Below are 24,781 nucleotides of genomic sequence, written 5' to 3' on the forward strand. Positions count from 1 at the left end.
AGATTTATACATACAGTGGGTGTGGTCTAAACCAGAAGATTGTTGTTTTGAAGTAGAGATGTGTGTGGGACCTTTATTTATTTATTTATTTATTTATTTTAAAATCTTGCTCAAGCAGATTATTTTTGTTTGAACCTGCCTGCAACACTTTCTCATGAATTTTGCTGGTTTCCCAAAATATACGAAAACTATTAATCTCATTTAAGCCACCATGACCCTGATCAGGCAGTTACTAAGGATGTGCTTACATTTATGGAATTTGGCAGATGCCTTTATCCAGAGTGACTTACAGACAAATGAATGAATGAATGTTGTACGTAAATGCAACACTGTAAATGCATCATTCACATACATGATCTTTCTGTGTACCGTTATATCTGACCGCATGCTTGCACGTAAGTAAAAACCTCCCACTGTGTAAATATTTTGTTGTGCGTCTTGCAGGATCCTTTTGCAGGAACTTTTCTGGCAAGATTTCTACAAAATAAAACACAACAAAACAAAGAAATGCCAAAACATTCATGATCTTTTCCTCTTATCCGTTGTGGGTCATGGGTGAGTTGGAGCCAATCCTGGGTGACTTTAGGCAGGACGCACTCTGGACTGGGGTGGGTATTGCCAAACAACCTAGCGATACGATACACATCACGATACAGGGGTCACAATACGATACGTATTGCGATACATGTGCATCCCGATACATGGTCTTCAAGGCGATACGTATCCCGATATTTCACATTACTTAACATACATTTTTAAGAAAACAGACATATGTATACCCAAATGTTATTTTTTATTTTGCTGTAGAGCAACAGTTACACTGGCTACTCTGCTTGCTTCTGAAATGGAATCGATTACGTGTTGTTTTACCTCAGCATACAAGCGAGGCACAGCGGTTTCTGTTATGAAGCGACGAGTCGGTATAGTGTAGCGTGGTTCACATTCCTCAATTAGTTCTCGGAAGCCTTCGTTTTCAACTGAGCTGTACGGACGCAAGTCTTTGCATATGTAGGATAATAGTGCTGCAGTGATTTTTTGAGCCTTTGGTGATGTTGGGGGAAATTTCATCTGAAACCCCGCCGTCAGATTTGCTTGTGTCGTTGTGCTACCACTAGCATTCTTTACTTGCGAAATGCTAGCGTGATGTCGGGTCATGTGGAGGTGCAGATTTGTAGTATTGCCACAGTACTTAACTTTCATTCGGCAGTGTTTGCATACTGCGTGTGTCATGTCCAGGTCCGCCTTTACCTGTTGTTTGGTAAATCCAAAATGCTCCCAAATCCGTGCCTTGAATTTGGCTGGGGGCGAAAATATTTTCTCTTCACCGTCTTCGTCCATGTTGTGTGTTGTGCGTGTGTTCACTTCTTCTACTGTTAGCAGCGCTGCCGCTTACGGCGCTACCGCCTTGTGTGGTCGAAATGCGCATTACATAACAAGGAGCAGTTGTCAGATGCAGTTTTCAGAAACTTGATAAACTAATTGTTTGTTGCACGTGAAATATCGATACTGACGCCTCCGTATCGATGCGTGTATCGTGAAGAGGCCCGCGACGATGTATCCCCGTATCGATATTTTGAACACACCCCTACTCTGAACAGGCCCCCAGTCTATTGCAAAGATAACGCAGACAGACATTACATTACAGACATTTAGCAGACGCTCTTATCCAGAGCAACATACAACATACCCAGAGCAGCCTGGGGAGCAGTTGAAGGTTAGGTGCCTTGCTCAAGGGCACTTCAGCCATTCCTGCTCGTCCAAGGAATCAAACCAGTGACCTTTTGGTCCCGAAGCCACTTCTCTATTAGGCCATGGCTTTCCAGAGACAGACAGCCATTCACAGTCACAGGCAATTTCGAGTAGCCAGTTGACTTAATCCTCATGTCTTTGGGGGGAAAAACAGGAGCACCTAAAGGAAACCCAGACGGCCATAAACATGCAAACTCCACACAAAAAGGCATCAATCAGCCTGTAGGTTTGAACCCAGAACCTGTTTGCTGTGAGGTGACAGTGCACCACTGTGCCACCCTAAAAACAAATCCTATTTTTTTTATCTGTATTTGTTTAGGACACAAGTAAATATAGGGCGGCACGGCAGTGTAGTGGTTAGCATTGTCGCCTCATGGTGAGAAAGTTCTAGTTCGAGCCTAGTTGCTGACGGGGGGCCTTTCTGTGTGGAGTTTGCATGTTCTCTGCGTGAGTTTCCTCCGGGTGCTCCGGTTTTCCCCAAAGGCATGCAGTTAGGTTAGGTTAAAAATGGGGTGGCCTTGGGCTGAAGTGACCTTGAGCAAGGCACCTAACCCCTAACTGCTCCCTGGGTGCTGTAGTATAGCTGCCCACTGCTCTGGGTATGTGTGTGTGTTCACTGCTTCAGATGGGTTAAATGCAGAGGATGAATTTCACTGTGCTTGAGTGTGCGCGTGACAAATAAAGCCTTCTTCTTAAAAAAAATAATAATTTATTCAGATGTATATATTGGATGTGTTCAACCAGTGAAACATCTAAAGTAAAGTTCTTGCAGTTTCCTCATTTGTATTAACCTCATGGTTAGAGAAGCAGCTTTAGGACCAAAAGGTCACTGGTTCAATTCCCTGGACCAGCAGGAATAACTGAAGTGCCCTTCAGCAAGGCACTTCTGCTCCCCGGACGCTGTAGTATGGCTGCCCACTGCGTCAGATGGGTTAAATGCAGAGGATGAATTTCACTGTGCTTGAGTGTGCATGTGACAAATAAAGCCTTCTTCTAAAAAAAATCATTTATTCAGTTGTATATACTGGATGTGTTCAACCAGTGAAACATCTAAAGTTCTTGCAGTTTCTTCATTCGTATTAACCTAATGGTTAGAGAAGCAGCTTTAGGACCAAGAGGTCACTGGTTCAATTCCCTGGACCAGGAGGAATGGCTGAAGTGCCCTTGATCAAGGTACCTAACCCCTAACTGCTCCCTCGGTGCTGTAGTATAACTGCCCACTGCTCTGGGTATGTGTGTGTGTTCAGTGCTTCAGATGGGTTAAAAGCAGAGGATGAATTTCACTGTGCTTGAGTGTGCGTGTGACAAATAAAGCCTTCTTCTTTAACAAAAAAATCATTTATTCAGATGTATATACTGGATGTGTTCAACCAGTGAAACATCTAAAGTAAAGTTCTTGCAGTTTCCTCATTTGTATTAACCTCATGGTTAGAGAAGCAGCTTTAGGACCAAAAGGTCACTGGTTCAATTCCCTGGACCAGCAGGAATAACTGAAGTGCCCTTCAGCAAGGCGCTTGTGCTCGGGGTATGCTGTAGGTCACTCTGACTAAGACCGTCCTGCACTTTCAGCGTGAACAGTTTAAATCCAGCGCATCAGGCTGAGTAGAACAGAGTGCGATTTAAGCTCCAGCTCAGGTGAATAATTTTCCCGCACCGCTGCTTTAATCGTTACCGGGGATTCTCCTGCTGCGACTTGACTGAGTGACGCGCGCGCGTATGTGTGTTTCCCTTTTAAGAGGCGCGCGGATCTCCGCTGGTTCCGTGACGTCATGACAGTCAAGGCTCCGGCCCTCCCCCTCCTCCTCCTCCACAAACGCTGAGCGGTGGTCAGAGCGCAGTCGCGCTGATGGGCGAGACACACTTTCTCTCTCTCTGTTGGGTTTTTTTTTTTTTATCCCTCCTCTTGCACCAATCGCCAAGGAAACGCTCGCGCGCTGAAATGAACCAGAGCCCGGTCTTGGGCGCGGATTGACACGGAAACTTTTACGATGGACACAAAGGAGTAAAAGTAGCCGCACAAGAGAGAGAGAGAGAGAGATAAAGAGAGAGAGAGAGAGAAGGAGAAATATCTCCGCTCAGCTTGCAACTAGCCGCAGGGACGCAGGCGCGCGCGCAGGGTTAGAATGCACGGTGCGGTGAGAGCCCACTGCAGCTTCTAACGGCAACGCGCGCTTTATTCCAGCCGAGTCGGCCTCCTGAACAACAGAGCCGGGTTTCTCCTCTCCTCTCCTCTCCTCTCCTCTCCTGCTTTTCACTCGCTGCTGCTGTTTTGAACTGGTGATAGATACCTAATAATGATGGCGGGGAAAAGGACATCACAAGGCACGGGGATATTACTGGTGACGGCCAACGTCGGCTCTCTCTTCGAAGATGTAAGTGTCTGTCTGTCTGTCCGTCCTGCCTGCAGTGTCTGTGTTACCGGGACTTGTTTTGTTTTGCAGCAGTCATACAAGTCGTGTGCACGCGCCATCTCTGTCTGTTGACCTGCTCCACATGCGCGCGTGCTCTCACTCTCTTTATACTGTATCTGTCTGTCTGTCTGTCTGTCTGTCCGTCCATCACTGTGCAAAAGTCTCAGGCACATGCTGGGGAACAAACCTGCCTTCAGAAAGCAATGTTGCTAGTTTGAAAACCCGAGGGATAAATAAACAAGGGTTGTTTTACAATCAGGGTCCAAAGTTTGTCTCACAGGGGTCCAGAATTCAAACTGATTCCAGCTGGTTCTTGCACCAGTTTTTAAGTGAAGGTCAAGTTAAAGAACAGATCTCAGGTCATTTTTTGACGCGTGTGTGTGTTAGTTTTGTGTAATCTGCTCTAAGATGGGAGAAACAAATGAAGTGATTCTCGGAGTTTTTTTTTTTGACAATTCAGAATCCACTACTTCCATAGTGCTTTTAAATCTAAGGCTGTAAGCTTTGTGTTAGTTGTCTCTAATATATTTTTATGTCCCAATATCTTGACCACATTTTTAGGATGAAAATAATCATTTTAGATGTGTTATTTCATACTGAAAAATTAGCTGTCTCGGAGAGGACTTTTTTTTTTTTTTTGACACAATTACATACTAATTTGATCAAAATAGTCTGAAAGCTTACTGGCGTTCAACATAACTATGTTTCCGATGATACGGAACCAAATATGTGTTTTATGGTATAAAGAATGATGTAAGTGCATCCCTTTTGGAGCTACCTGTAGTCAAAAAAGCACTTTTTCTAAATGACACGAGTAATTTTGCTAAATATGACACATATTGCCATACATTCACCAAAAATAACGTTATCACCAAATTTTTTTTTTTGCATGGTAAATAGAGCTATCACAGGGCTACAATAAACAACCAAGTTTATTTAGTCAAGCCTTTTGATATTGAAGATAATAAGTGTTAAATGTGACTTTTAGCTTGCGTACCCTGATTTGTAAAACAACCCATAAATAAAAAGTCAGTATTTGGTGTGGGGCGGCACGGTGGTGTAGTGGTTAGCGCTGTCGCCTCACAGCAAGAAGGTCCAGGTTCGAGCCCTGTGGCCGGCGAGGGCCTTTCTGTGCGGAGTTTGCATGTTCTCCCCGTGTCCGCGTGGGTTTCCTCCGGGTGCTCCGGTTTCCCCCACAGTCCAAAGACATGCAGGTTAGGTTAACTGGTGACTCTAAATTGACCGTAGGTGTGAATGTGAGTGTGAATGGTTGTCTGTGTCTGTGTCAGCCCTGTGATGACCTGGCAACTTGTCCAGGGTGTACCCCGCCTTTCGCCCGTAGTCAGCTGGGATAGGCTCCAGCTTGCCTGCGACCCTGTGGAAGGATAAAGCGGCTAGAGATAATGAGATGAGTATTTGGTGTGGTGATCCTTTTTTTATTATTATTATTTTTAAATATCACATCACTCTCAGGGACAGTGTGGAGTTTCATAAAGAAATGATAGAAGCTTTCCTGAGTTCTCCAGGACAACTTTGACTATCACACTGGTCCTATTTTTTTGCAGCAAAACCCAGCAACCTTTATTATTTTTCTTTCTCTGCTCTGAAAAGTGTCTTATGTAATATGCTGCTTTCTTTACTGATCTATAAACCTTTTTTCTCTCTCTCTCTCTCTCTCTCTCTCTCTCTCTCTCTGTAACATTTTAACTTTGTGCTGGAAAACTAATATTCGGAAATGTTTGTTTTGACTTAATGTAGAAGTCGGAAAATTAAATCTATTTTAAAACCAAAATAGGGTGCTTAAGACGTTTGTACAGTAGGATTGTGTGTGTGTGTGTGTGTGTGTGTGTGTGTGTGTGTGGATTTGATGCCTAAATAATAGCTCACCTAGCTTGCACTAGTGTTTCTCACATCAGGTTACCATTTTCAGCTCCCTGAGAGACTTTTTTTTTTTTTTTTTTCCTGCTGAGAAGAAGCTGCATGTTGGTGTCAGGATAGTTTTTGAACTGCAGCTCTTGGGCTTCTCCTCCCACACCTGCTCCTATATGCAGGCTGTGAATCTGGAAATTTGAAAGACACGAGTTTGGCTGAAGGAGGTATCTCATAAAAGTATTAGCCATCGTGCCAGAATGGTGACAGGTTCATGCTTTGATACAGTGCTGTCATGGTTTCTTTCAGCGGTCAGTGTGAGGAAAATCATGGCAGTAGATGATGAGCAGTTCATGGCTGATTAGTAGTGATGGCTGCCGTGAATGAGAAGTTCATGTGATGCATTTTAGACTGTGTTGCTGTTTTATTTCACACACACACAGCCTTTGGAACATGCAACGCAGTAACATGTTGTAATGTAATGTTTTTTTAATCGTTATTCATTAAAGCTAGACTGCCTTTCAGATTTTTCAAATGTAGGTCATAAACACAATTTTCACTGACACCTAATTTTTTTTTTTTTTTGTTTAATGGACCGAAAGTTCTCATCTCATTATCTGTAGCCACTTTATCCTGTTCTACAGGGTCGCAGGCAAGCTGGAGCCTATCCCAGCTGACTACGGGCGAAAGGTGGGGTACACCCTGGACAAGTCGCCAGGTCATCACAGGGCTGACACATAGACACAGACAACCATTCACACTCACATTCACACCTACGGTCAATTTAGAGTCACCAGTTAACCTAACCTGCATGTCTTTGGACTGTGGGGGAAACCGGAGCACCCGGAGGAAACCCACGCGGACACGGGGAGAACATGCAAACTCCACACAGAAAGGCCCTCGCTGGCCACGGGGCTCGGACCCGGACCTTCTTGCTGTGAGGCGACAGCGCTAACCACTACACCGCCATGCCTCCCGGACTGAAAGTTATTGAATTCAAATCACAGACTTCCAATTTTATTAAATTTCTTCCCCCCCCTAATAGAACAGTTAATGAATTTAGAGCCACGTAGCCTGAACCCTCTGCTATTTTTTTTTTTCTTGCTTCACCATGACCCAATTCAAAATACTGTACATCCTGCATCACGTGGTGGGCTTTCCCTGTTTGCGCAAGGCATTGTGGGATACAAATTTGAAACAGGAGAGAAAAATGGAAGACGCAAATGAAACGTGAAAGACCGACTACAGTAACGGAAAGTGAGAAGAAAAGACGTCATGTTGCGAAGGAAAGGAAACGCAGGGCCAAAGTAATAAATATCGGCGGTCAGCGAGCACCTCGGTGTGATCAGCTGTTCGTTTAGTGACCGAATGATGTAACTTCCTTCCACACAGACTTGCGAGCGATTTCATAACTTCCCAGCCACAGAATGGCCTGATATTTCTGTAATATCTCACAATGACCAAATTTCAGAGGGAACTAAATTTCACCGATTTTATGAAATCGAAAGGCCGTCTCGCTTTCAGTGATGTTTGTTCAAGTGGTCGAGTTCAAATTGTCTAAACATCCCTTACTCCCGGGCGGCACGGTGGTGTAGTGGTTAGCGCTGTCGCCTCACAGCAAGAAGGTCCTGGGTTCGAGCCCCATGGCCGGCGAGGGCCTTTCTGTGCGGAGTTTGCATGTTCTCCCCGTGTCCGCGTGGGTTTCCTCCGGGTGCTCCGGTTTCCCCCACAGTCCAAAGACATGCAGGTTAGGTTAACTGGTGGCTCTAAATTGACCGTAGGTGTGAATGTGAGTGTGAATGGTTGTCTGTGTCTATGCGTCAGCCCTGTGATGACCTGGCGACTTGTCCAGGGTGTACCCCGCCTTTCGCCCGTAGTCAGCTGGGATAGGCTCCAGCTTGCCTGCGACCCTGTAGAACAGGATAAAGCGGCTAGAGATGAGATGAGATGAGATCCCTTACTCCCCACCCCCTGGTCGGTTTATTTTCATAATTAATCATCTTCGGTAACTATTTTATCCATGGTGGACCGATCCTAGAAACACCAGAAATGAGAGGGAGTTCATCGCAGGGCACCAGCCACAAATCCACACATTTGTATGCTTATTCGCACATGCAGGCAACTTGGCACAGCCAAATCACCTTCCTGGCATGTTTTTGAGAGACAGGATGAAACCAGAGAACACTGAGGAAAAGAACACAGACACACGGACTTGATTAAAACTATTATCAGTTTATTTTTATACTTCATCTCTCGCTCTGAGTTATGGCTTCCAAAAAAAGAGTGATGTTTTCTTATAGTTAAGACCTTCTTGGTTTTCCGTTTTGTTCATTTCGAGGCAACACAGTATGTTCAAGGATATGTTCTTTGGCTTCTGATAACGTAATGTAATGTACAAGAAGACCTGAAAACCTTTCTCACACAATGTAGGCTCTTGTTACGGAGAACGTCTGTCTCCGTTTGTACTCTGAAAATCTATGCTGGGGCGAGAATTTCAGAATTAATATTTTGCTGACACGGAGTCCTCGAAAGATGGACACGCACGCTGTGATTTGAGAGAGTCAGACGTTCTGTCTTCTCACCACGCAATAAGTAATCAGTAACACAACCTGTTTGTTCCTGTAATCAGTCTGAATAGAACAGTGAAATCTTTTATGACCGTGTGAGGGCCATAGGGCATCGTCTCTTCTGATAAGTGAAATTAACTGGCAGCTTCCGTCTGTGTAACCCTGAGCACACTGTCGCAAATGTTCATGTGGTATAAACAGTGTAAGAGTCTCTCTCTCTCTCTCTCTCTCTTGCATGTAAACTTTAATCCTAAACATAGAGGGACCCCCGACCCCTTCCTTTCCCTTGATCTCCACCCTAGTTTAAAAATAGTTTGTTGTCATGACTGCTGAACTTTGGTTGTGTAGTAGACATCGTTGAGCCATTTTTCTTTTAAAACAAGTGAAAGTGATGAAAATGTCCACATGGCTGCATTGCCTAACCACCTCACCTTTGTTTGCTTTGGATTTTCTTGCACATGTTGAAATGTTTATCGTGCACGCACACATCACACACTTACTGTCACAGGGACCTTTGTGCACCATCTGTGTATGGAGGGAGAGAGGGGTGGGTGGGGGTATTCCAAATTACACAAAGGAAAGAAAAAGCAGATTGTTCAGGTAGACACAACACTAATTCGGATGTTGATCACTGAAAAAGCCTTTTTTTTTTTTTCCCTCCCCTCCCTCATTCATCTAGTGACTGTGTGTTATAGGCATGTGTCAGAAATCCGAGCTGTAGCTAGCAGGTCAAATATAGAGCAGGTCATCGTTAAGCATTTCACGCTCTTCAGGAAATATTAATCGCTTCTCTTTAGGAAAATCAGCTGATCTGGCTGCAGCTCAAAATGGATCAAATGTTGCTGGAGCTGCCACCGATATCCATGTCTAATAGTGTAAATGATGGTAGCTAGGTTGTAACGTTCTCGTATAACGTGTCTGGTGGAAGGGTTTTTAATTTTAGTCCGCTTATGTTTGTGCTGTATAAAGCCACAGGACGTGTTTGCATGATGCAGTTACAATGGAGCTATGTGTGTGTGGGAGAAGGATCTTCCGAGAGTCACGTCACTCCAGAATGGGACCTTCCAGTTTGCCGATTCAAACATGAAGAAAACGAAGCAGTTGTGGCATGGAGTCGTCGCAAAGTTTGCTTTCGGATGGACAAGCAGCACACGGAGATAATAGGATAGTTCATTTGTCACGGAATTACATTCACAGCAACATGTGGTAACTTTTTAGTTGCAGTACTCAAGATAATGGTATTAAATAAATTTCACACTGTATGGGGCATCTTTTGACCCTAAAAAAGCATAGAAAAATTGATTATGTTTAACTCGGAACACAAAGTCTCTTATGAGGAAAGTAAAGTCAGTAACAGAGTTACATCAGAAAAAAACCTAACCTTTCATTTCTTAAAATTCAAACCAAGATTTCTGTGAAGTGACACTGCTGTAATTGGGGGGAGGGTGATTATTATTTTTTATTTATTTTTTAAAAATATGGTCTTCAGTACATTTTGACTTGGAGCCCATACTTTCGCAAGATCACTGAGCTGACAAGGCCATCTTAATAATTTCATAATTTTGGTCTTTCTGCTGAAGAATTGCCCAATATTACTTAGTCCAAATATCCAGAGCTATTGAATGATTGGTTTCTTATTTTATTTTATTTTTGTGCGTATTATTTAACAACTTTCCTGCCCCTAGTTTGCTCAACTGACACACCGAACCTAATCATAAACTCTAGTTAGTCTACCAGGCAAGTCAAAGCTGCACTGTCCAATTAATCAAGCTAAAAAGCTTCAACGAGATCTAAGGTAATGTAATTTACCTCAAAAGTATGATGAGCTAAATATATGTGATAATGCAGGTGAGCAGTTTTCTGTGAAGGGCGATACTGGGTGGCATGGTGGTGTAGTGGTTAGCACGGTCGCCTCACAGTAAGAAGGTTCGGGGTTCGAGCCCCGTGGCCGGCGAGGGCCTTTCTTTGCGGAGTTTGCATGTTCTCCCCATGTCTGCGTGGATTTCCTCCGGGTGCTCTGGTTTCCCCCACAGTCCAAAGACGTGCAGGTTAGGTTAATATGGGACGGCCTTGGGCTGAGGTGCCTTTGAGCGAGGCACCTAACTCCCAACTGCTCCCCGGGCGCTGTTAGCATGGCTGCCCACTGCTCTGGGTATGTGTGTGTGCTCATTGCTCACGTGTGTGCATGTGTGTGTTTACTGCTTCGGATGGGTTAAATGCAGAGAGGAAATTTCACAAGTGCGTGATGAATAAAGTTGTGCTTTCTTTTTCTTTCGATTAAAGGGATCCTCCAGCGTATTTACTTTGACTTGGCCATTCCAAAACATTAACTTTATTCCTCTTTAACTATTCTTTGGTAGAACGACTTGTGTGCTTAGGGTCGTTGTCTTGCTGCATGACCCACCTTCCCTTGAGATTCAGTTCATGGACAGATGTCCTGAAGTTTTCCTTTAGAATTCATTGTTCCATCAATGACAGCAAGCCGTCCTGGCCCAGATGCAGCAAAACAGGCCCAAACCATGATACTACCACCAGCATGTTTCACAGATGGGATAAGGTTCTTATGCTGGAATGCAGTGTTTTCCTTTCTCCAAACATAACGCTTCTCATTTAAACCAAAAAGTTCGATTTTGGTCTCATCTGTCCACAAAAATTTTTTCCAATAGCCTTCTGGCTTATCCACGTGATCTTTAGCAAACTGCAGACGAGCAGCAATGTTCTTTTTGGAGAGCAGTGGCTTTCTCCTTGCAACCCTGCCATGCACACCATTGTTGTTCAGTGTTCTCCTGATGGTGGACTCATGAACATTAACATTTGCCACTGTGAGAGAGGCCTTCAGTTGCTTAGAAGTCACCCTGGGGTCCTTTATGACCTCGCCGACTATTACACGCCTTGCTCTTGGAGTGATCTCTGTTGGTCGACCACTCCTGGGGAGGGTAACAATGGTCTTGAATTTCCTCCATTTGTACACAATCTGTCTGACTGTGGATTTGTGGAGTCCAAACTCTTTAGAGATGGTTTTGTAACCTTTTCCAGCCTGATGAGCATCAGCAACGCTTTTTTTGAGGTCCTCAGAAATCTCCTTTGTTCGTGCCATGATACCCTTCCACGAACATGTGTTGTGAAGATCAGACTTTGATAGATCCCTGTTCTTTAAATAAAACAGGGTGCCCACTTACACCTGATTTCAATCAATGGGATGACAAACACCTGACTCTAATTTCACCTACAAATTAACTGCTAATCCTCGAGGTTCACATACTTTTGCCACTCACAGATGTGTAATATTGGATCATTTTCCTCTAAATAAATGACCAAGTATAATATTTTTGTCTCATTTGTTTAACTGGGTTCTCTTTATTTACTTTTAGGACTTGTATGAAATGCGTACGGGCCTCCTGCGGAAGTGACGTATGCGTTGATGTGGCTTAGTGGAAGCTTGGAGCAGCTCTGCTCTTTATACCGTCTGCTTACATTGTGGTTTTGCTAGTAGAGTTCGAACGGTTATCTGATGAGATGCTTCCATCTCCCAACAAAGAACACTGGATAATATCTCTGTCTGGATTTCAACACTGACTGATTCATCTGTTTGCACAGCAATATCCCTCCTTCTGGTCAGTTCATGTTCCGAGCACATGAATGAAACTGAAATAAAACTTGGGGAATTTCAAATCCAGTGAGTTTCATGCAAAATGTTCTGAGTAATTCTCTTATCTGGAGTACAGTCGATTGTACCTGAAGCTTAATCAAATGCTTTGTCTCTTTATCTGTCAGTGATTGACATTTAGCATTGGTGTTTTCTTTGTTACCTGTATTTTCTTCCAGTATACGCTGAAGAGTCTACAGCGCATCAGAATATTTGTTTTATCTGTAACCGCTTATCCCGTGCGGGGTCGTGGGGGGCAAGCTGGAGCCTATCCCAGCTGACCATGGGCGAGAGGCAGGGTACACCCTGGACAAGTCGCCAGCTCATCGCAGGGCTGACACACACACAGAGACACACACAACCATTCACACTCGCGGTCAATTTAGAGCCACCAGTTAACCTAACCTGCATATCTTTGGACTGTGGGAGGAAACCCACGCAGACACGGGGAGAACATGCAAACTGCACACAGAAAGGCCCTCGTCGGCCGCCGGGTTCGAACCCAGAACCTTCTTGCTGTGGGGCGACAATGCTAACCACTACACCACCATGCCGCCACACATCGGTATACTGATTACAAATAACCAGGCACGACACCAATAATATACCAGGGATGGATCCAGACTGATGTGTGTGCAGAAATATGCGCACCACTTGGCATCAGTCATGGGGCGTTTGTTTACTTTAACGCTAACCAGCTACATGGGCTATAGCCACGCTCAACCGACAGGCCGGGCCAAGCCACGGTCGTAGCAGGCCATGGCTGCCCGCTTCAGAAAGGGCTCGGCGGGCTCTGCAACCCTGTGAAAATCCATAGCAATGTGGTAAAATTAGTGAAAATATTTCTGCAAATGGGCATCTGTCAGATTCTTGGGCTGGATCTGTCCCTGTATACTCCAGAGTTGAAACTAACCACCTGGTGGTGTTGTCTTTGTTGCCGCTCAACGCTGCATTGGTGGACTTTGAGCTGAACGATGGGCAAATATTGTTGGCACGGCATCGTCTTTTTCTTTCTTTGTATTCTGGAAGCCCCCATTAATCTTGCTTTTAATTCTGTCGATTCACTGAAAAGGGATGATCAAAATGTTCGGAGCATAAGTCGGGCACCGCAGGCAGATAGTTTGTTTTGAGGTCTTCTGACGTCATGAATCCATTTCCTGTGAATAGTCGGACAATTTTGGCCAGGTAAACAGTGAAAAGATATCTTCTCGTCCTCCTTTTGAGCATCATTTTGGCATTTACAGTATATGCTGCACAATGAGGCATACTTTATTTAAAAACCTATAAAATTAGTAAAAATACTTGTAAAACTAACAACCACGATGTAAGCAGAGGATCTCAACAGCCAAGTTGCTTCAAGCTTCCATTAAGCCACGTCATCGCATAGGTCACTTCCATGGGAGGCCTGTCTGGTATTTTAATAAATAAAATTTTTCTAGGATACTATTTGCTCTCTGAAAATGAATGTTTGACCGTAGAAAGCTACGAATACTTTTATTTAGCATAAGTTTTAGAGTAAATCAGCTGGAGGATCCCTTTAAGTAACTGTAGTCTTCCTCCTTTACTGTTAATGTCTCTTGTGGTGGTGATGATGGAGCATCGCGTTTCCACCCTCGGCAGCCAGAAAAGCAGAAAATCTTTGGTTAACGTTTCAGTTTTGTATACATATGCATGAGTCTGGCACTTCAAATAACCACCTAACATGTCCAAGCATCTTGATTTTTACCCAGTAAAGTGTTTAAATGTGAAGTTACTGCATGGTGCGCTTGCATAGGAGTTATGTAACAGTCTCTATGCTGCACCATGCTGTGCTGCACTTTTGTCTTCCTGAGGCTGGAAAGATCCTAGCATCTAGCATGAGTTTTTAAGCTAATTAATATGTCGAATTAAAATCATCTCTGTTTTATAATTTTATGAACATCTTCCTGGATCTGCTGCTGTGAATGAAAAATGCACGGCCTCGATGACCCGCTTGTCTCGGCGAGTGATTTGTCCACTCCTCCTAACTGCTATTTAGACGTACAAATCTTGAAGCTATATTTACTTCAAAATGTGGAGGTGTGGATAATTTCATGCAGTTATAGTCTTGTAAAAGCTGAGAATTGTCAGTCAGGCTGTGTTTTGCAACAGTCTGTGTTCAATTTTAGCAATGTTGTAATGGCCTCACGCTTCAGAGCTCAGTTTTTTTGAGAAAAGAAACCTTACATGAGTCATCGTACACATCAGGAATATATCTAATGGTTTATAGCACGTTCAGTACAATTCCCTTTAACATTAAAATCGCCAAAGCCGGAAAGAGCAGAAAGAGATTGCGTTAGCGTGTTAATCAGTCACTAGGATGCACACGACAGTGCAGTGTGAGGAAGCTAGCTATATCCAAATGTTTTGGTTCAGTGTGTGTTGACATGTGACGCATGATCTTTCCAGGAACTGGCCTAAAGGATGTTCTGATAACGTATCAAAACGTACAAATATCTGTTAATTACAGTTTAAATAGCGTTCAGGTTTTGTCGCTAAAGCTCCAAATGCAAACGTGCAGTACCTCAGGGTACTTTCACACCTTTTAACCCATTTGCTGAGTCCGAATCGGTGAGACTGATGCTTTCAGTTTGTTGTTTTTGTTTCAGACGGCACATAATGAAATGAAACGGCAAAAAAAAAAAAAAAGGCTGAGAAATATGTACACTTTAAAACCTTTTGTAAAGCCGTCTCAGTCACTGGTCAGAAATGTTAATGGTAAAAGGAAACAGTCCTTTGCAAAGTGTGCAGAGAAATTACACAAAACCTCCCAGAGAGAAGAGTCAATGCTGAATAAATGATGAGGTAGTTATATAAATAACTAGTTTAAAACGTATGTAAGTATTCGCTGTTTTTTTTTTCCTCTTTAAAGGGATAGTTCGGGATTTTTGACATGAATCTGTATGGCATCCCCATCAATAGTGTCGTGCAAACACACTGACTTACCCCTGACGGCATCCTGTGAGTCCAGTTCTTGTGCAGTTTTGGTCCAGACGAAAGTAGTCCGGCAAGTTTGTTGGGGTCACGAAAGTAAAACGTTTTTCGTCTCAAAACGGTACGTGTTCAAAAGAGTGATATATTTGCATCACAAAACCGTTGTCAAATAAAAAGTCAGACCTCGAAATCGCTTGGCACTATTTTCTCTCCCTTCTTATCACTGCGCGCTGCCGCCAGGTGACCGCCACGGCTGTTTCATTCATTGTTTACTAGTGATGGGAATTTCGGCTCTTTTTCGGGAGCCGGCTCTTTTGGCTCTTCTTACTATAAGGAGCCGGCTCTTTCGGCTCCCAAACGGCTCCTGAGATTTTATTTTTGATTTAAAGGAATACGCCACCCCCAGATGAAATTGAGTCAGTCCCTGCAGTCCCTAGAGTTGGACGAGTGAGCCAAAGCGTTTTGTAGCCGACCCAGCCATTGTCCTGATCTATAAACGCCCAGGTTAGCTTTAGCTTAGCATAGTCGCTGTAATCTGGCGTGTCCAGCTAGCATTGTCGTTGCAAAAGTGAATTAAATAACTCAAGATTTTTTATAATTATTTCTCATGACTTGTACATTCATATCGAGTACACAGATCAATGCAAATTAACACGATGGGATTTACTAGACCAATTTATATCTGGAACTATTTTCAGCCACAGCACAGGCAAAGCACCGCTGCAGGCGCAAAGACACCGCGCAGCGCCTGAAAACGGGTCTTTGCGCCTTCCTTTTCCTACCCATTCCTTTAATTGCTGCAATTAACTAATTAATTCTGATTCTATTTCTCCTCTCAGTTATAATCTGTCCTGCTTTTGAAAAGATCCTCTCTGGGGGGACAGATGCTGCCACTATACACATCCTCCGTGCCATCACGTGTGTAAGCCGTGGATAGAGTGCAGCCTTGGTCTCCCACCAGCTTAGTGGGTCTGCGTTTCGCTGTCACCTGGCGGCAGCGCGCAGTGATAAGAAGGGAGAGAAAATAGTGCCAAGCGATTTCGAGGTCTGACTTTTTATTTGGCAACGGTTTTGCGATGCAAATATATCACTCTTTTGAACACATACTGTTTTGCGACGAAAAACGTTTTACTTTCGTGACCCCAACAAAGGGCGGCACGGTGGTGTAGTGGTTAGCGCTGTCGCCTCACAGCAAGAAGGTCCTGGGTTCGAGCCCTGGGGCCGGCGAGGGCCTTTCTGTGTGGAGTTTGCATGTTCTCCCCGTGTCCGCGTGGGTTTCCTCCGGGTGCTCCGGTTTCCCCCACAGTCCAAAGACATGCAGGTTAGGTTAACTGGTGACTCTAAATTGACCGTAGGTGTGAATGTGAGTGTGAATGGTTGTCTGTGTCTATGTGTCAGCCCTGTGATGACCTGGCGACTTGTCCAGGGTGTACCCCGCCTTTCACCCGTAGTCAGCTGGGATAGGCTCCAGCTTGCCTGCGACCCTGTAGAAGGATAAAGCGGCTACAGATAATGAGATGAGATGAATGAGACCCCAACAAACTTGCCGGCCTACTTTCGTCTGGACCAAAACTGCACAAGAACTGGACTCACAGGATGCTGTCAGGGGTAAGTCAGTGTGTTTGCACGACACTACTGATGGGGATGCCATACAGATTCATGTCAAAAATCCCGAACTATCCCTTTAAGGGCCCGTTTACACGAGGACGCTGTCGGGTAAAAACGACTAAATATTTTATCAGAAGTGCCTTTCGTCTACATGGGGACGGCGTTTCCGAGGCTGAAAAATGGAAAAAATTTAAAATGCCTTCCAGAGTGGATAAGTTAAAAACAGCCCCCGTTGCATATCCGTCTAAACTACCCAATACGAGAAACTCTGCTCGGATCTGCTCATGTTGGGTACGCATTTACGTCATACATGTGTCATATACTGTACATGCCAGCCCGGGAAGTAAGAAAGTAAGTAAAAAAGTAAGAGCATGTCTGATTACATCGATCCAACGGACCGTCAAGCTGCTCTGGCAGCTTTAATAAACATCCAGGAGTCCTTCGAACATCTATACCGAATCTGCACATATACCATTAATGAACAGAGGCGGGTATAGTATGCTCTTACTTTTTTACTTACTTTCTTACTTACCATAGCCAGAGTAGTCAAAGTTTTCGCGGCGCAGATGTGCAGATCAGACAAGACGTAAGACGTTGTGCATGCGTGCAGACATAGCGGAGGTCTTTCACAGCACCACCCAGCCGCCTGGCATGCACATCCAATTGAATTCCACACATTTATGCGTCACCGTATAGACGCAGATTTCCTCCTTGAAAACGGTCGTGTAGACGCGGAAAAAAGTGAGAACGAAAACGGACTTTTGCGTTTTTGTTTCGGACCGTCCCCGTGTAAAGTGGGCCTTAATTTCTCCAGATATCCAGGACACATTGCACTACAGCTCAGGCCTTTGGATCACTTTGCACCTCGTGGTTCGGTTTAGCCCAGTGTGACTCTCAACCCAAAATGCACGCCATGCTTCATTCACTTCCTGCAATTGGGTTGATATGGAGTCAAACTGAGGCGGCACGTTGGTGTAGTGGTTAGCGCTGTCGCCTCGCAGCAAGAAGGTCTGGGTTCGAGCCCCGGGGCCGGCGAGGGCCTTTCTGTGCGGAGTTTGCATGTTCTCCCCGTGTCCGCGTGGGTTTCCTCCGGGTGCTCCGGTTTCCCCCACAGTCCAAAGACATGCAGGTTAGGTTAACTGGTGACTCTAAATTGACCGTAGGTGTGAATGTGAGTGTGAATGGTTGTCTGTGTCTATGTGTCAGCCCTGTGATGACCTGGCGACTTGTCCAGGTTGTACCCCGCCTTTCACCCGTAGTCAGCTGGGATAGGCTCCAGCTTGCCTGCCACCCTGTAGAACAGGATAAAGCAGCTACAGATAATGAGATGAGATGGAGTCAAACTGTTTTCAAGTCAAGTTTATTTGTATAGCGCTTTTAACAGTAGACATTGTCACAAAGCAGCTTTACAGAAAATGAAAGACTTCAAACATGAACTAATTTTATCCCTAATCTATCCCCAATGAGCAAGCCTGTGGTGACTGTGGCAAGGAAAAACTCCCTCAGACGACACGAGGAAGAAACCTCGAGAGGAACCAGACTCAAAAGGGAACCCATCCTCATTTGGGTGACATTTTCACACTGCAGTTGAATCACACTAACGTTCACTCTGACCCGGACTGCAGACACCTCGCTCAGAGGCTCTTGGACAGCGGTGGCGGTAGCTCAATGGTTAAGGCTCTGGGTTGCTGGTCGGTAGGTTCAAGCCCCGGAACCTCCAAGCCACCACTTGGGCACTTGAGCAAAACCCTTAATACTCTCTGCTCCAGGGACTGAATCATGGCTGACCCTGCATTCTGACCCCAACTTCCTGACAAGTTGGGATATGCGAAGGAAAGAATTTCACTGTAATGTACAATACCAGTCAAAAGTTTGTACACCCTCACTCATTCATAGTTTTGTATTTTGACTGTTTTCTTCATTGTAGAACAACATTAAAGACCTCAGAACTATGAAATAACATATGGAACATGTAGGATTATGTGGTAAACAGAAAATGCTTCATATTTTAGATTCTTCAAAGTAGCCAGCGTTTACCTTGACGTTTTGCACACCATTGGCATTATCTTAACCAGCTTCATGAGGTAGTCACCTGGAACGCTTTTCAATTAACAGTTGTGCCTCGTCAAAAGTGAATTAGTGCAATTTCTTGCTTTCTTAACAAGTTTGAGATCAAATAGTAAATAATACAGTAAATATCCCTATTCCACAACTGTAGTAATCTATATTACATCAAGAACTGCTCAGCTAAGTAAAGAGAAACGACCTCCGTCATTACTTTAAGACATGAAATGGCTTTTAATTAATATAAATAATAAAGAAAAAACATTGAATTAGGTGTGTCCAAACTTTTGACTGGCACTGTAGATGTGACCATTGTTGTCGTCATCATTTTGGTCTACATCAGAGTGCGATTGTCGTGTTCTCACCTGCCCAGACAAACTCTGGAGGAAGAAACACCAGGGCTTAAACACTAAACATCAGAAAGCCATCCTAAAATGATCTAGTTTTTTGTGGGGCCTCATCTCATTATCTGTAGCCGCTTTATCCTTCTACAGGGTCGCAGGCAAGCTGGAGCCTATCCCAGCTGACTACGGGCGAAAGGCGGGGTACACCCCGGACAAGTCGCCAGGTCATCACAGGGCTGACACATAGACACAGACAACCATTCACATTCACACCTACGGTCAATTTAGAGTCACCAGTTAACCTAACCTGCATGTCTTTGGACTGTGGGGGAAACCGGAGCACCCGGAGGAAACCCACGGGGAGAACATGCAAACTCCGCACAGAAAGGCCCTTGCCGGCCACGGGGATCGAACCCGGACCTTCTTGCTGTGAGGCGACAGCGCTAACCACTACACCACCGTGCCGCGTGGGGCATCATAAAAGGGGGAAAAAACCCAACCCTCTTGCTTGAGGGCAGATGAACTGTTCGACTCTTATCTGTTGACAGTTACACACGAACCGAGCTTAAATTGTTAATGGACAGTAAAGACTCTATAGTCCTGTAACTAACTGTGCTTCATGTAAACTTGTGGGCAGCACCACCTAAATGAATTTGATCAAGTGACCATGAGAAGAAAGGCACTGGAAAGAAGCCTGGTGGTGATTTTTATGTTCCGTCATGTCCCTTATTTCCAACAGACGTTTGTGGGAAAACAAGGTTAACAAAAAGCATTCGTTTGTGCATAGCACACAATTGGAGAAGATTTGTTTGACTCAATACGAAGTGTATTCATTTGTTTGGAGCATGGGCTATTTGATTTGACAGAGCAAACGCACTGACCTTGAAGCACTCTCTCTCTCTCTCTCTCTCTCTCTCTCTCTCTCTCTCGAATTCCCTCAATGGCTCATTAGTACAGTCTACTTCTGCCTTGTTTTCATGAGAAATGCCAGTGATGTGCTATATTTATGCAAGCCAAACAAGCATTAATAAAAAGCACATCTGAAAGAAGGGCTGTCTAAGTGAATGCATCTTTTGCTCGTGCTATTATGAATGCGCAAACGTAACACAAACAATAACTTCATTGTAAAGACTTGCCGAGTTTCCTTTTTAAATCAGTACATGCATGGCCACAAGTCGTTCATTTTTAGGCACTATATGGTAAACACTGAGCGTGTGCCAGTACACACATGTCGAGAGGTGAAAGTCCGTATGCAGGGCGGGGTGTGGTGTGTGTGTGTGTGCACGCTCTGCTGAAGAGCTAAATGGCGTGATGAGAAGGCTATTGCTGGCCAGAGAGAGAGAGGGAGAGAGCGAGAGAGAGGTTGCTGGGTTTTGCTTCGCCACAAAGCACTTTCAGCGCTTCTCTGATGAAACAAATGGTTTAAGATGGATGTTAGTAATGGAACATGAGACCATGTGTTTTGACACAGATGGACTTTCCAGAGTTTAATAGCCAGTTGAGGACTTTTGACATTCTTAAGAGCAAAGTGTCAGCTCGGTAAATCCGCCTCTAAATTAACGCATGCCATCTTCATCCTGCAGGCTTTCAAGTGTGGAAGTGTTAAAAAGAAATAGTAATTGATCACGGACAAAAGACGTCAGCCTGTGGCTTTCTGGAAGGAGAATAAGGTTGGGAGAGCGTCCCAGTGTCCCAGGCTCTGAATGTGTGATGGAAACTTAATGAAAGGAAGATTTAGTTATTTTTATTAGCGCTTTGCTTCCTCTCCGTGTCTGGCTGCTCACGAGTTGGAATTTCAACGGGAAAGACTAATCTGGAATTCCAAACGCTGAAGTAATCGGCACCTGCTTCCAAAGTGCCTTTTCCTCCCGTCTCTAAACACTCCAGAGGTGAGAAGTTTAAATCTTGGATTCTGACTAAATCATTTGATCTATTTCCCACTCTGTTACCATGAGGAAACTTTTTTTTTTTTTTCCCTCTGATGGTACAAAATAACTTAAGACAGACTCTGGCTGTGCAGACTTGAGAGAATTGTTAGGAATGGGCAAAGTCCAAAAGACTTTGTCTTAAACAGCTGAAATAGATTCAGATCTAATAAATTCTCAAGACAGAAACGTTTTAATGGATTGCAGTGATGTTGGTTGGCCAGTGTTGCACTCCTCATGCAACTCTAGAACAAAAAGAAAGTAACTTATGAAAAGTTTTCCAAAAAATGTCTTGGCATCTCCTATGGTTCACTGAGGCAAGCAACATTCGAGGGGCTCTTCTGAGATTAGAGTAAAAATCACATCCAGAAAGCTGTCGGATTTCAAAACCGGTTTCGTGTAACAGATAAACGACGTCCGTGGCGTCTACTTCCTCTTTAATGGGCAAAATTGAGTAATCATCTGGGAGATTTTTCTCCACCAAGTCTGGAGTGTTTCCACCACACCCACTTCTTTTGAGTGATATTGAGAATAATGGACTGTAATCAACTTGACTTTCATTCCTTTCTTATAGAAACAGGAAGGAAACGGTACAGTTTATTTGCAGCAGAATGCTTGATGTTCTTTTGTGGATTTAATCCAAGCGGGTAAGAATATCCGCTTACTGTAGCAGACCCAATCAATGTATGAAAAAAAAATTAGCCATAATTCAGCGACTCTGGTTTTCCAAATGCAAAGTTAGCTTCTGTAGCAGACCCTCTGTTGCGACTTGTTCAATCACGCATTTTGGGTGTAATGCCGCTTTTCCACTACAAACGCGGCTGAGTCGGGCTGAGCCGTGCCGTGCTGAGTCGGGCTGAGTCGAGCTGAGCGGGGCTGTTGGAGTTGCATTTCGACTACAACCGCGCTGAACCGTGCTGGCTGGAAGTGGGTGGACACATTGGGTGGAGTTAGCGAAAGTGGGTGGACGTCACGTGATGTCGTTAAGCAGCGCAAACAGTGACATCAGTGAGCTTTTAAGCGGTAGTCTCACGACCCGAATAGTAAACAATAAACATGGAGTCGTTAGTGTTGCTGGTCTTGGTGCTGTGGCTTGTTGTCACCGACAACGCCAACAGATACTGGCAAGAGCGTATAGATGAGGCGAGGCGCATAAGGCTTCATAATTCTCGTAATTCTCCTTCTTCCGGGTTTGCGGTGTTTACAGATCCCAGCGTGCTCGCGGGGCGTGTGTGGGCATGTGAGGACACTCCTCCTCACCAATCAGTGCACAGGGGAGTGTCTGCTCACGCCCCCAGCCTCACTCGGCACGGTTTGGCTCGCTTCAGCCCCACTCCAAAACGGTGCGAGTTTTAGGGGCTAAGCAGGGCTGAAGCGAGCTGAGTCGTGCTGTTTTTTGGTAGTCGAAACGCGAGCCGTGTCGGGCTGAAGTGAGCTGAAGCGAGCTGAAGTGAGCTGAAAAAGGGTAGTGGAAAAGGGCCATAAATTATTTACCTGAAGGACAGAGACCAGCTACAGGGCTTGAGACATTACCTCAGATGTGAAACATCGTGATGAAGGAAAAGCAGGCTTATTTCTAGCCATTAATGACTCCTCGATGGTTAAGCATTAAATGATAACTGTTCACACTATTCAGTCATGCTACGTAGTTGCTTATCTAGTCCTTTGTAAGCAACATATCTTTTGCAGCTAGACCTTTGCATTCAAATTGTAATTGGATACGCCTGGTCTAGGTCTAGTAGGAATGAATGTTGTTTTGCGTAGGATCAGTACGAACTCCAGCGTCAGGGTTCCACAAAACCCACAGGTTCCCAAACAAGAGTGGCTGCCTTTGGCAACAAACTCGCATCTGATATAACTGACGATAGTGCAGCTAATTAAACAAATGTTCTTCATGAAATTCCTGTTTACACCAAGTACAGTCAAAGGGAATCTTGCTCATGTGGAATTACAGACATGAGAATGAGCACTTCTCCTTCGAGATCATTGAACCTGCCATGCAGAGCCAGATAGCGACTGATGGAGGCAGAACGAGCCCTTCTTCAAGTAAGGAAGTGAGAAGGTGGAGTATGTCAGTGTCTGGCATTGATCCAAAGGCAGTACCAGCCAGGGAATGTGGGAAGGCTGTGGTCAAATACACGCCTTCACAAAGCGACATGCAGATAACCACACTTCTCTTACCGCATGAATTAAACAAACCAAGATGAACGATACTTGGATATCAAATGATGGCCATGGAGAGGTCAGTCAGCCAGGCCACTGAGCAAGTAAACACTCCAGTGTGCTACCTAGTCCCGTGTTTTCATTGCCTGGAAACTGACTAGGCGAAAACATGGTAGCTAATGTGTTTGAATAAATGGCCAGTTAAACACTTTAATACAGATTAAGGGAGCTGAATTAAAGCGACACAGGTCGGTATGCTGGTTCAGGAATCATTTAATCCACTCCCTTTTCTGTATTGTTTGAGCTGATACCCATCCCCATGGCCGGTATGCATCATCTTGTTTCAGTACATTTTATTTGCTAATGCAGGGCGTCCTAGCCACGCATTGGTCTGTTTACAAACTGCTTGGCAGCCAGTCCGGAAAGGTCGTATGAGGTCACGGGCGGGTCAGAGGTCGTGACCGCAGAGCCATGGCAAACATGGCGGATCGCCCAGATCGAACGAAGACTCCTAAGTCAAGACAAATTGAAAAATTGAGAATTTAAATATTCCAAATCTAAAAGCACCTGTGAGCTTGAAGGCTCTCGAGCGCTCGCTTCTGTGTCGGAGGCCGCCGGTTCCGTCATGTTTGTTGCAATCTCGCTCATTATAATCTTGTAATGAGGATAAACTTCGGCTGTTTACGTACGCAAGTGTAAACATTAGTGCGCGGTGTTTTTTTTTTCCAGCTCATTCTCCTTCACAGGCATGAAGCAGAGGGCAATACAGCATGTGATTTTCAAGTACCTAGGGGTTATTCTAGCTCCACAGAGTACTATTCATCTTTTTAATACATCGACCTGGGTCACTTTAAGTATAAGGTCATTTATCCTTTTCTAACAAAGGTTATAATGTGGCACATTGTGTTTGTGCCCTCAGCCAAAAGTCAGCCAGTCATTGGCCGGCTATATGAGGGTTGGTATTTTGTCCTCGCTTCACATGTCAAGTCTGGCTAGCGTCTTTATTTTTTACGTTTAATTGTAAGGTGACGGCATGTAGTTTTAATTTGATAAGTGTTATCAGTATTTCTACATACCTGCGTGCTCCTGCTTCTGGAAAGTTTGTATGTCATCCAGGCGTGCTAATTATTACCATCATCCGGATTGCGTGTCTGCTGATGTGTGTAGTGCAGCAGGTGGTGGTATTCAGGGGGAAAAAAAAAAAGTTTTTTATGCTAGAATTACAGCACTGAGGTGTGTTGCGCCACTAGACACGTTTCCATTAACCTGCTTAATGTGCAGTTTGAAATCGCGAACTGAAAAGCAAGTAATGGAAATGTGAATTTTTGAAAAACTCGGATATTGTAATTTACGCTCGCATACGGTGGGGTGGGTGTTTTTTTTTTTTTTTTAATATATAAAGATGATACAATAAAACAATATTTCACAAAATTGAAATGAGAACTTTTTTTGCATTCAAGTCACATGACATGAAGAATAAATG

General features: G+C 44.3%; 1 protein-coding gene across 1 annotated transcript in view; it reads left to right on the forward strand.

Moving 5' to 3' along the window:
- The first annotated feature begins 3,568 nt into the window (after positions 1 to 3,568).
- LOC132889575 (inositol polyphosphate-5-phosphatase A-like) overlaps positions 3,569 to 24,781 on the forward strand; it is a 363,076-nt gene continuing 341,863 nt past the window's right edge. Inside the window, exon 1 of the mRNA XM_060926225.1 lies at positions 3,569 to 4,121. Coding sequence (XP_060782208.1) covers positions 4,044 to 4,121 — 78 coding nt within the window. The 5' untranslated portion in view covers positions 3,569 to 4,043. The remainder of the gene's footprint in view (positions 4,122 to 24,781) is intronic.

The sequence above is a fragment of the Neoarius graeffei genome, chromosome 7 (genome assembly GCF_027579695.1).
Source record: "Neoarius graeffei isolate fNeoGra1 chromosome 7, fNeoGra1.pri, whole genome shotgun sequence".
Classification (NCBI taxonomy): domain Eukaryota; kingdom Metazoa; phylum Chordata; class Actinopteri; order Siluriformes; family Ariidae; genus Neoarius; species Neoarius graeffei.